At 34.3% G+C, this 12480-nt stretch overlaps 1 protein-coding gene across 3 annotated transcripts in view; it reads right to left on the reverse strand.

Moving 5' to 3' along the window:
• Nucleotides 1–12480, reverse strand: part of DPY19L2 (dpy-19 like 2) — a 91718-nt gene that overhangs the window by 57119 nt on the left and 22119 nt on the right. For all 3 annotated transcript variants that reach the window (XM_027575070.2, XM_027575071.2, XM_027575068.2), the window contains exons 7-9: nt 8631–8688; nt 6821–6912; nt 5571–5670 (exon numbers count right to left, since the gene is read on the reverse strand). In XM_027575070.2, the coding sequence (XP_027430871.1) occupies nt 5571–5670; nt 6821–6912; nt 8631–8688 (250 nt within the window). The remainder of the gene's footprint in view (nt 1–5570; nt 5671–6820; nt 6913–8630; nt 8689–12480) is intronic.

A 12480-nucleotide genomic window follows, 5' to 3' on the forward strand; every position in this document is an offset into this window, starting at 1 on the left:
TAAATCCTCTTCTTTCTTTTTTCAACCAACTTCTTATCAATTTGTTTTATAAAATATTTTATGGGGCCGCCTGAGTGGCTCAGTCGTTAAGTGTCTGCCTTCGGCTCAGGTCACGATCCCAGGGTCCTGGGATCGAGCCCCGCATCAGGCTCCCTGCTCAGTGGAGAGCCTGCTTCTCCCTCTGCCTGCCACTCTGCCTATCGGTGCTCTCTCTATCTGTCAAATAAATCAATAAAATCTTTAAAAAAAATAAAATAAAATCTTTTATACTTTTCATCTTTACAGTCATATTCCATCCATTCATATTTACCCTTATTTTTGTACATATATAAGTTTTTCTTTCTTTAAAATATTGGGAGGCACTTTCTTCTAACAGATCAAAATACACCCAAAATCTAGTGTGTAGCACTCATCTGTGCACCAGCCTGATCATATTCTTTTCTTTTTCTTTTTCTTTTTTTTTTCATTTTTCTTTCTTTCCCTTTCTTTTCCCCCAGTTTCAGGTCTCTTCTGATTTGTTTAGTGTATATTTTCTGGAGATGTTGTTACCAAAATGCCAAATGTTGGCATTTCGTTCTCTCATTCATCTATTATCCTGTGGACAAAATGACAAGATGGAAAAAAATCACCTGAAAAAAAAAAGAACAAGAGGCAGTACCGATTGCCAGGGACCTAATCAATACGGACATTAGTAAGATGTCAGAACTAGAGCTCAGAATGACGATTTTAAAGATACTAGCTGGGCTTGAAAAAAGCATGCAAGATATTAGAGAAACCCTCTCTGGAGAAATAAAAGAACTAAAATCTAACCAAGTCAAAATCAAAAAGGCTATTAATGAGGTGCAATCAAAAAATGGGGGCTCTAACTGCTAGGATAAATGAGGCAGAAGAGAGAATTACTGATATAGAAGATCAAATAATGGAAAATAAAGAAGTTGAGAAAAAGAGAGATAAACAACTACTGGATCACGAGGGCAGAATTCAAGAGATAAGTGATAGGGTAAGACAAAACAATATTAGAATAATTGGGATCTCAGAAGAAGAAGAAAGAGAGAGAGGGGCAGTAGCTATATTGGAGCAAATTATAGCAGAGAACTTCCCTAATTTGGGGAAGGAAACAGACATCAAAATCCAGGAGGCACAGAGAACCCCTCTCAAAATCAATAAAAATAGATCAACACCCTGACATCTAAGAGTTAAACTTATGAGTCTCAGCGACAAAGAGAAAATCCTGAAAGCAGCTTGGGATGAGAGATCTGTAACCTACAATGGTAGAAACATTAGATTGGCAATGCACCTATCCACAGAGACCTGACAGGCCAGAAAGGACTGGCATGATATATTCAGAGCACTAAATGAGAAAAATATGCAGCCAAGAATACTATATCCAGCTAGGCTGTCATTGAAAATAGAAGGAGAGATAAAAAGCTTCCAGGACAAACAAAAACTAAAGGAATTTGCAAACACGAAACCAGCCCTACAAGAAATATTGAAAGGGGTCCTCTAAGCAAAGAGAGAGCCTTAAAGTAAAGAGACCAGAAAGGAACACAGACAATATACAGTAACAGTCAGCTTACAGGCAATACAATGGCACTAAATTCATACCTTTCAATAGTTACCCTGAATGTAAATGGGCTAAACGCCGCCATCAAAAGACACAGGCTATCAGATTGGATTAAAAAACAAGACACATCAATATGCTGTCTGCAAGAGACTCATTTTATACCCAGAGACACCTCCAGATTGAAAGTGAGGGAGTGGAAAACGATTTACCATGCTAATGGACACCAAAAAAAAGCTGGGGTGGCAATCCTTATATCAGACAAATTAGATTTTAAACCAAAGACTATAATAAGAGATGAGGAAGGACACTATATCCTATTTAAAGGGTCTGTCTAACAAGAAGATCTAACAATTGTAAATATCTATGCCCCTAACATGGGGGCAGCCAATTATATAAGCCAATTAATAACAAAAGCAAAGAAACACATCGACAGCAATACAATAATAGTAGGGGACTTTATCACCCCCCTGACTGAAATGGACAGATCATCTAAGCAAAAGATCAACAAGGAAATAAAGACTTTAAATGACACACTGGACCAAATGGACTTCACAGACATATTCAGAACATTCCATCCCAAAGCAACAGAATACACATTCTTCTCTAGTGCCCATGGAACATTCCCCAGAATTGATCACATCCTAGGTCACAAATCAGGTCTCAACCATTGCCAAAAGATTGGGATCATTCCCTGCATATTTTCGGACCACAATGCTTTGAAACTAGAACTCAATCACAAGAGGAAAGTCAGAAAGAACTCAAATACATGGAGGCTAAAAAGCATCCGACTAAAGAATGAATGGCTCAACCAGGAAATTAAAAGAAGAATTTAAAAAATTCATAGAAACATGAAAATGAACACACAGCTGTTCAAAATCTTTGGGATGCAGCAAAGGCAGTCCTAAGAGGAAAGTATATAGCAATACAAGCCTTTCTCAAGAAACAAGAAAGGTCTCAAATACACAACCTAACCCTACACCTAAAGGAGCTGGAGAAAGAACAGCAAATAAAGCCTAAAACCCAACAGGAGAAGAGAAATAATAAAGATCAGAGCAGAAATCAATGAACTAGAAACCAAGAGAACAGTAGAACAGATCAACGAAACTAGGAGCTGGTTCTTTGAAAGAATGAACAAGATTGATAAATCCCTGGCCAGACTGATCAAAAAGAAAAATGACCCAAATAAATAAAATCATGAATGAAAGAGGAGAGATCACAACCAACACCAAAGAAATACAAATAATTATAAGAACATATTATAAGCAACTCTATGCCAGCAAATTAGATAATCTGGAAGAAATGGATGCATTCCTAGAGATGTATCAACTACCAAAACTGAACCAGGAAGAAATAGAAAACCTGAACAGACCTATAACCACTAAGGAAATTGAAGCACTAATCAAAAATCTCCCAAGAAACAAGAGCCCAGGGCCAGATGGCTTCCCAGGGGAATTCTACCAAACATTTAAAGAAGAATTAATACCCATTCTTCTGAAACTGCTCCAAAAAATAGTAATGGAAGGAAAACTTCTAAAGTCGTTTTATGAGGCCACCATTACCTTAATCCCAAGCCCAAATACCCCATCAAAAAGGAGAATTACAGACCAATATCCCTGATGAACATGAATGCAAAAATTCTCACCAAAATACTAGCCAAGAGGATCCAACAGTACATTAAAAGGATTATGCACCACCACCAAAGTGGGATTTACTCCTGGGCTGCAAGCTTGGTTCAACATCAGCAAATCAATCAATGTGATATAATACATCAATAGAAGAAAGAACAAGAACCATATGATCCTCTCAATAGATGCAGAAAAAGCATTTGACAAAGTACAGCATCCTTTCTTGACCAAAATCTTCAGATTATAGAGATAGAGGGTATGTTCCATGCTCATGGACTCGAAGAACAAATATTGTGAAGATGTCAATGCTACCTAGAGCAATCTACACATTTAACGCAATCCCTATCAAAATACCATCCACTTTTTTCAAAGAAATGAAAAAAATAATCCTAAAATTTGTACGGAACCAGTAAAGACCCCAAATAGCCAGAGGAAGGTTGAAAAAGCAAAGCAAAGCTGGTGGCATCACAATTCCGGACTTCAAGCTCTATTACAAAGCTGTCATCATCAAGACAGTATGATTGGCACAAAAACAGACACATAAATCAATGGAACAAAATCGAGAGCCCAGAAATGGACCCTCGACTCTATGGTCAACTAATCTTCGACAAAGCAGGAAAGACTGTCCAATGGAAAAAAGACAGTCTGTTCAACAAATGGTGTTGGGTAAATTGGACAGCCACATGCAGAAGAATGAAACTGGACCATTTCCTTACACCACACACAAAAATAGACTCAAAATGGTTGAAAGACCTCAATGTGAGACAGGAGTCCATCAAAATCCTAAAGGAGAACATAGGCAGCAACCTCTTCGACCTCAGTTGCAGCAACTTCTTCGTAGACACATCGCCAAAGGCAAGGGAAGCCAGGGCAAAAATGAACTATTGGGACTTCATCAAGATAAAAAGCTTTTGCACAGCAAAAGAAACAGTCCACAAAACCAAAAGACAACCGACAGAACGAGAGAAGATATTTGCAAATGACATATCAGATAAAGGGCTAGTATCCAAAATCTATAAAGAACTTATCAAACTCAACACCCAAAGAACAAATGATCCAATCAAGAAATGGGCAGAAGACATGAACAGATATTTTTCCAAAGAAGACATCCAAATGGCCAACAGACACATGAGAAAGTGTTTAACATTGCTCGGCATCAGGGAAATCCAAATCAAAACCTCAATGAGATACCACCTCTCATAAGTCAGAATGGCTAAAATTAACCAGTCAGGAAATGCAGATGTTGGCGGGGATGCGGAGAAAGGGGAGCCCTCCTACACTGTTGGTGGGAATGCAAGCTGGTGTAGCCACTCTGGAAAACAGTATGGCGGTTCCTCAAAAAGTTGAAAATAGAGGTACCGTACGACCCAGCAATTTCACTACTGGGTATTTACCCCAAAGATAGAAATGTAGTGATCCGAAGGGGTATGTGCACCCCATGTTTATAGCAGCAATGTCCATAGTAGCCAAACTATGGAAAGAGCCAAGATGTCCATCGACAGATGAATGGATAAAGAAGTGGTGTGTGTGTGTGTGTGTATATATATATATTCCATATATATATATATATAATGGAATATTATGCAGCCATCAAAAAGAATGAAATCTTGCCATTTGCAACAATGTGGATGGACCTGGAGGGTATTATGCTGAGCGAAATAAGTCAATCAGAGAAAGATATGTATCATATGATCTCACTGATATGAACAATTCTTAATCTCAGGATACAAACTGAGGGTTGCTGGAGTGGTGGGGGGGTGGGAGGCATGGGGTAGCTGGGTGATAGACATTGGGGAGGGTATGTTCTATGGTGAGTGCTGTGAATTGTGTAAGACTGTTGAATCGCAGACCTGTACTTCTGAAACAAATAATACATTATATGTTAAAGAAAAGAAGAAGATAGTAGGAAGGGAAACATGAAGGGGGGGAGATGATCCATGAGAGACTATGGACTCTGAAAAACAAACTGAGGGTTCTAGAGGGGAGGGGGTGGGGGAATGGGTTAGCCTGGTGATGGGTATTAAAGAGAGCACGTATTGAATGGAGCACTGGGTGTTATACGCCAACAATGAATCATGGAACACTACATCAAAAACTAATGATGTAATGTATAGTGATTAACATAATAAAATTTAAAAAATAATAAAAAAATTAAATAGGAAAAAGTCTTTTGCATGTTGATCATTAAGATCTGCCTAACTAAACCAGTCCATTAACTGAATGTAGATTTACATAATTTTTTAAAAATCATACACATATGTAAACTATAATTATTCCACATTTTTGAAAATCTATTAGGTCAGAAACATAATGACATTATAAAACTTCTATAAAAACAACCAAGTACATCTTGCATTGAAATTAGTTTAAAATCATCTTACCTGTGTAAAAAGTATAAACTGAGCAAACTGCCAGGGAAGCATAAAAGCAACATTGGAAAGACAGAGTGCAATAAAATGCCTTCTATTACTGATCGAGGTCCTTAATAGAGAGAATTGATACCAGTAAGTTTTACCATAAAAGTAGCCTATCACTAAACAGAAAAGCTAACTGAAAAATGATGAAATCGAATGACCCCTTACCTTTGATGTAAGGCAACAAAATATAGTTAAATTTAAAAGCCCATTAAAAAGAACTGAAAATACCTGGGTTATAAAAATGCTTAGCATAAAACAATCTTAATTAGGGCTTTAAATATTGTATCTCATTTATCAGTAAATACAATACTTTAAACATAAAAGTTTATTTTCCTTTCACTAAGCATATTAGAAATTTAATACTCCAGCAATATGGTCAGAAAATAGTGTGAACTGACCCTTCAATATCTCAAAATATATAGCCTATACGAGCCATAGCAGTTTTACATACCACTGCTTTTAGGTTTCAAAAAGCAATGAAGAAAAGTGTAAGTGTTGGTGCAATATTAACGACTATGAGAACGCTTTAAAGAAAAAAATTAAAACAATGACTAAAGAAGAATTCTAGAATGCAGTTATAAACTACTGTATGTTGAAGTTTAAACTGCCCAGTCTACAATTAAAAGATGTATCAGTAACCAACACCTTTTACCACAGATGGTTTTAGTATCTTTTAGAATATGAAAAAAGAATTGTAAACATTTTGTGTAAATAATAAAAGTTGTATTAGATTTTGATAAATCCTTATACTATGGTATATAAATTTTCAAAAGCAAAATTTTAAATGTTTATGTTGTTTAGTAATATTATCACAAAATATAGTATGTTCTGTTATCTTATATTTACCAAACAAAAGTGACTTCTGGCTAAGCTACAGAGTATATAGCATATGTACTCAAGGCTACAGTCCTAAATGTTGTGGTTAACACATTTCATTCCATGAAACCCCTGACTAGTTAGAATAAAATCACTTCCAAAAATTGGAAAATAAACCATCTTTCTAGGAATTTAGATTACCTAAAACCTGTAGTCTAGACTCTTAAATAGAAAGCAACTTTTTACATAGTAATTTTAGATTACTTTCTCAACTGGATACTCTATTTTTAAAGTAACTAAAAATAAAGGGAAAACAAAATTTGATAATTATAACTTAATATGTTGAAGTATATTTTAAGAAAGTTAAAATTTATTTAGATTTATTTTATAAAAATTACCTGAGAATCAAAGTTAAAATGCACATCTGAAGTACAAGAAATGGGTATGAAAAACTTTCCCGGAGAGGTGGTGTCCACATTACACGGGTAGCCTGAAATCAATAAAATACTTCACTTTATGTTCCATCGCAATAAATATTAATCTAAAAATCATGAGTAGGTTGGTTTTAATAATTTTAATACTAGACTCATTAATTTATGAATGCCTGGGATAGCTTCTCAGTTTCTGGAGCTCTCTTAATGGGCATACGGGCATTAGGTAGAGAGCCATTAACCAGCAAGTCCAGAAGCAAGTAAAACCTAAAAATGCCAAACATAAGAAACCTAAAGGGCAAACAAGATGGTAGGTATAGGAGTGGTGAGGATTTTGGAACTGAAAAACCAGATCCACATTCTAGCTCTGCAGTGAGGACCCTGGCATCCCAGGGCTTTGGCATGTATGTATGCCCAGAAAAAAATCTAACCAAGTGTCACCTGGGGCATTCACAAACACCAAGAGAGTTTAAACATAACAAGTTTAATGAGTATAAGCACACACTACAAGTAATTAAAATTGTCTCTGAATTTGTGAAATACACCTTCAAAAGAGTTAACTGTTAAGTTTCTAAAAACACCTGGAAGTATTTGGAAATCACTAATGTGATACATAAATGAAAGTACTGACATTTTGTATAGACTTTAAAACTAATTATTTTTAAGACATGAGTGAGAATATTATAAAAGTTTTATATCAAGAACTCTAAAATTCTAGAAAGAATTGAAACTCTTATAAACTCTTATTACTCCTCTTCCAAGAGACCAAAACTAAACTTTAAAAGATGGATTATGGTATGTATAAGAAAGTCAATTCATCTGGCATAATCAAAGAAAAGGTTTTGTCTTTACATGAACACACTGGTAAATGAATGCATTTGTTTAAGTTTATATATTTATGTATAATTTTTATGATTCCTTTGTCTGATTTTCTAAAATTCATCAATTATTTACCTTTTCTAGTCGTAATGGAGAAAAACTTCAACCAACCCTATGTAACCCATGCCACAACATATTATATAGTTTCCAAAAGCTAGCAGTCATATTCTCTCACTTTCCAATGCTACCTCTCAGCATCGAACAGAATCTGGCACAGGTTACATACTCAGTATACTGTTGAATGAATCTAACACACTGTCGAACAGAAACTGGCACAGGTTACATACTCAGTATATTGTTGAATGAATCTAACATATTCTAAGTAAGTTTCTATGAGCTCTTTGTAGGTGGACTATATCCCATCGGACTGAGTTAGTAAATTTCTATTTTGAATTCAGCTTTTTGTGTAATTGAAAAGGCATGATGTAATAGAAGGAAGCAAGGTTTTGGAGCCAGACAGATGGAAAATGGGAAGCTCAGTTTCACCAGTTATTGAATGTGGAATCTTGTATAAGTAACATAACAACTATAAATTTCAATTTCATATCTTCTACTGTGAGGATAATAACCACCTTCCATAAAAGTGTTATGGGAGTAAATGAGATAATGTTTATATAAAGTGCCTGAACTCAATAAGTACAGTATTTCCTTTTTCAATAAAATAGAGTATTTGGATTTTCTACAAAATATAGGTACACTAAAAACCAGGCAAGATATTTCACATCATAAATTCTAATTATGTAAAATGTGGATAGACATGATTAAAATATGAATATTAACATGATAAAATATTGCAAAGCCCTAAATAACATGCAAATTATATATTGTTTTAATGAATATATTTCCTTGTTCCTATAGAGCCCCTTCTATCTTAAAAATTATTTTCTAGAAAACAAACCTCTCCATGGTTGAAAAAGTAGCATAATACTGTAATGAGACCTCCAAGTTGAGTCCCACTGTTTAAAAAAGAGTATACATTAATAATTCATAAAAATATAGTGAGTTTTTTACAAAATTATCTTAGAATTTGAAGTCACATTTAAAATGCTATAGTACTAAACCCCATACAAAATAATGCAAAAATTTCAAAAGTATGCATGTAATGTTTTAATCTTGAATGTACAAGTATACAAAGTATACACACAAAGTAATCTGAATTTCATAATTTGTTGTATTTAAAATATTTTCTAAATAAAACATATAAGATGTGAACGTAAAAATTTTTAACAGGCAGGCCAGGACTTCAAAGTCCATATTGCATTCTCTGAATTTTCTGGAGGCCAGTTTTTTTTTTGAAATTGGATTTCAGTGACTGAGACACAAACACAAGAGGCCAGCAGTTTCACTTAGCAGTGACTTTGAACTGTCTAAATTACTGCAAACATTCTTTGGTTCAGTCCCAAAGAAACCACCATGCAGAATACAAAACTCAGATCCTGAATGGCTGGTGATCATCAAAGATTAAGAACCATTTCTTAAAGTTGCCTTTTCTTTGTAAGTTGTCATCACTGTATCCACAGCTTCACACTTGGAAGACAATAAATATCACATGAATGATGGAAGAACAGAAGGAATGAGCTCAGAACAAGCAAAGCTAATGGGAAGTGATTTACCATTAACAGATTTTCACTAAAGAAAATTCAAAGGATGTCTTTGAAAAGAAAGAAATTGCGAGGAGGAAGGTGTGAGAAGCAGAACAAATGCAGCCTACAGAACGTAGGATCATGTGGATATAAATCTAAGCAAGATTTGACAATATAAACAGCAATAACTGCCTGCTGTGGAGGGGTAATAGAGGCACTAAACTATGATAATAATTATAAGATGTGAGGGGCTGTTTTGAAGCAAAGTGTCCTAAAATTCTTTGTATTGATCAGAAGGGGAAAGATCTCAATTAATTTTGGACTTGATAAAGTCAGATATGCATGTTACCATTTTATCGTTAACCACCAAAAGAAGAGAAATGGAAAATTTCTATTCTTCCTTCCAAGTTAGCACCAACAGGGGACAGTGGCCAAGGTAAGAAATAAAAAATCTACCCCCAATTCCTATTTCTTTTGTTTCTCATATGCCATCACTTCCAATCTCCTCACAGTTTTGGCAACACTTTTACAGCCAACATTTTTTATATCTACATATCCTTCTCAAAGACTGGAGCCTAATATGATATTACAGAACTGTGTAACCAGTTTAGAGAAGACCATCCCCTCCTGAGGAGCTCTCCCAATGAAAAATACAGATTTAAAAAAAATTTAGTCTTGTGTAACATTTTCCATATTAAAAAAGAATAGGAGCTAATTTCAAAAATAGAACATTTTAAAGCCTGCCAACATAATCTAGAAGTAATTCTTTTCCCTCAAAATACTGAGTTTATATTTTCCTATAAGGCATAAATAAAGTACATAAAATTTTCTAGTTCCTTGAACAATTATAATGTGAACATACTTGTAACTAAAAGCATAATATCATTGGAATAGAAAACTGATCATCACACTCTGAGTCCCCACTTGATACTCCTTCAGACAGCCACTATCCTGATTTCTGTGATTATTAACATAACCACATCTATACACATATCGACAGTATGATTTAATCTGTTCTTAAACTTTACACAAATGGAAGTTGCATCTTTTAAGTTTGTGCTTACCTTCATTCATTCAACACTATATTTGTAAGATTTGTCCATGCTGATGTGTGTGGCTATAGCTCATTCATTCTCAATAGTGTATAGTATTCCACTGTATTAATGAACTGTAACGTGTACATTTCTCTGTTGTTAGATATTTGAGTTGTTTTCAGTTTGCAGCTATTACAAACAATACTGTTATATTCTTGTACATACTTCCTGATGTACATGTACAAAATTTCTTAGGCATATGTATACATACGTATTTTTATATATATTAGTATAATTGGCACACAATGTTACATTAGCTTCAGGTATACGACGTAATGATTCAACATCTATACTCACAAGTGTAGCTACCACCTGTCACCACACAACGCTATTACAATGCCATTGACTATATTCCCTATGCTGTACCTTTCCACCCTGTAACTTATTCATTCCATAACTGGATGCCTGTATCCCCACCCCCCTTCCCCAGTGGCAACCACCAAGTTTGTTCCCTGTATGTATATACTTTAAATAGGAATTGTGGAGTTAGAAGACATCTACACCTTCAACTCTACTAAATTATGCACAGTTTTTCCAAAATAGTTTTACTAATTTATATGTCCATCTGCCATGGTTAAAAGTTTCTTTTGCCAATCTAGTAGATGTGAAATAGTATGTCATGGTTTAAATTTGTATTTTTCTGATAACTAATGATGGTGGTCAACTTTACATATGTTTATTGGGGGGTAATTTGGAATTCTTCTGGTATATGTTTGATCATGAATATTTTGTGCAGTTTTCTATTGGGCTGTCTATCTTCTTAGTCTTTGCCTACCCTCTAGAATATACATTCCATGAAGACACAGATTGTATTCCTGGCACCTAGAGTACTGCTTCTGGTCACAGTAAGCATTCAGTAAATTAAATCACCAAATTAATGATTGTAATGTCTGGATACTATGTTGGGTATATGATTTGCAATATCTTTTCCCAGTCTGTGGCTTATCATTTTATTGTATAATATCTTGAGGAACTTAAATTCTTCCCATCAAATTTATTAGTTTTCTTCTTCATGGCAAAACTTTTCTTAAGTTTAAAATAAATCTTTTCTTATCCCAAGTTACTGATATTCTTCTATATCACATTTTAAGCATTTTATAACTTTGTCTTTCATATTTTGTAATCTAACTTGAATTTAATTTTCATATAGTTCCAACTTCTCTTTGTTCCTTATGCTCTTTCAATTATTCCAGCACCATTTATTGAGAAAATGGTCCTTACCGACTGATGTACAAGATCCACTCTATCATACATCAAGTGTCTTTAAATGGGACAAGTGTTTTTGAGACCTGCTTTATTTCACAGATCTACTTGCCTATCCCTATGCCACAATCACATTGCCTTATTTATATTGGCTTTATAATACAGAAATGATTACTAAAGCAAGTCCTCCTATCTTGCTCAAGAATGTCTCCACTATTTTAGGCCCTTTGCATTTCTGAACAATTTTAAAATCAGTTTACCAAGGCAAACAAAATTAGCAATGTATTGAATCTATAAATCAATTGGAATTACTCTCAACTTTTTAATTTTGTCTTCTAATCCATGATTTATTTATATTTATTTAGATATCCATTTATTTAGATTTCCCAAAAGTCTCTAAAAAAGTTCTACAATTTTCCCAAAGAGGTCATATATATTTCTTGTCAGATAGTTATCAAAAATTTCATGCTTTCAATGCTTTTCTAAATGGCATCCTTTTAAAATTTCACTTAAAAAAACAAAGTATAGATTTACAATGTCTGCATATTAATTTTTGTATTCAGTAACATAAATTTTCTTATTAATACTTTATCCATAGATTCTTTTGGATTTTCTACATAAAATCTTGTGATCTGCTTTTAAGGACAGACACTTGTTTCTTTTTTCCAAGTTTTCCAATCTTTATACTTACTACTACTTTTTCTTGACTTACTGTGCTGGATAGGATACCTGGTACAATGTTGCAAATGTCACAATTTTTTATTGGTACTATGCTAGTATTTTTAAGCTGAAAATTTCCTAAAACAAGAAGTGTATATATATGTTAATCTCTACATAGACATAAACCCTATGAAAACCCAATATGAAC

The sequence above is a fragment of the Zalophus californianus genome, chromosome 12 (assembly GCF_009762305.2).
Source record: "Zalophus californianus isolate mZalCal1 chromosome 12, mZalCal1.pri.v2, whole genome shotgun sequence".
Lineage (NCBI taxonomy): Eukaryota > Metazoa > Chordata > Mammalia > Carnivora > Otariidae > Zalophus > Zalophus californianus.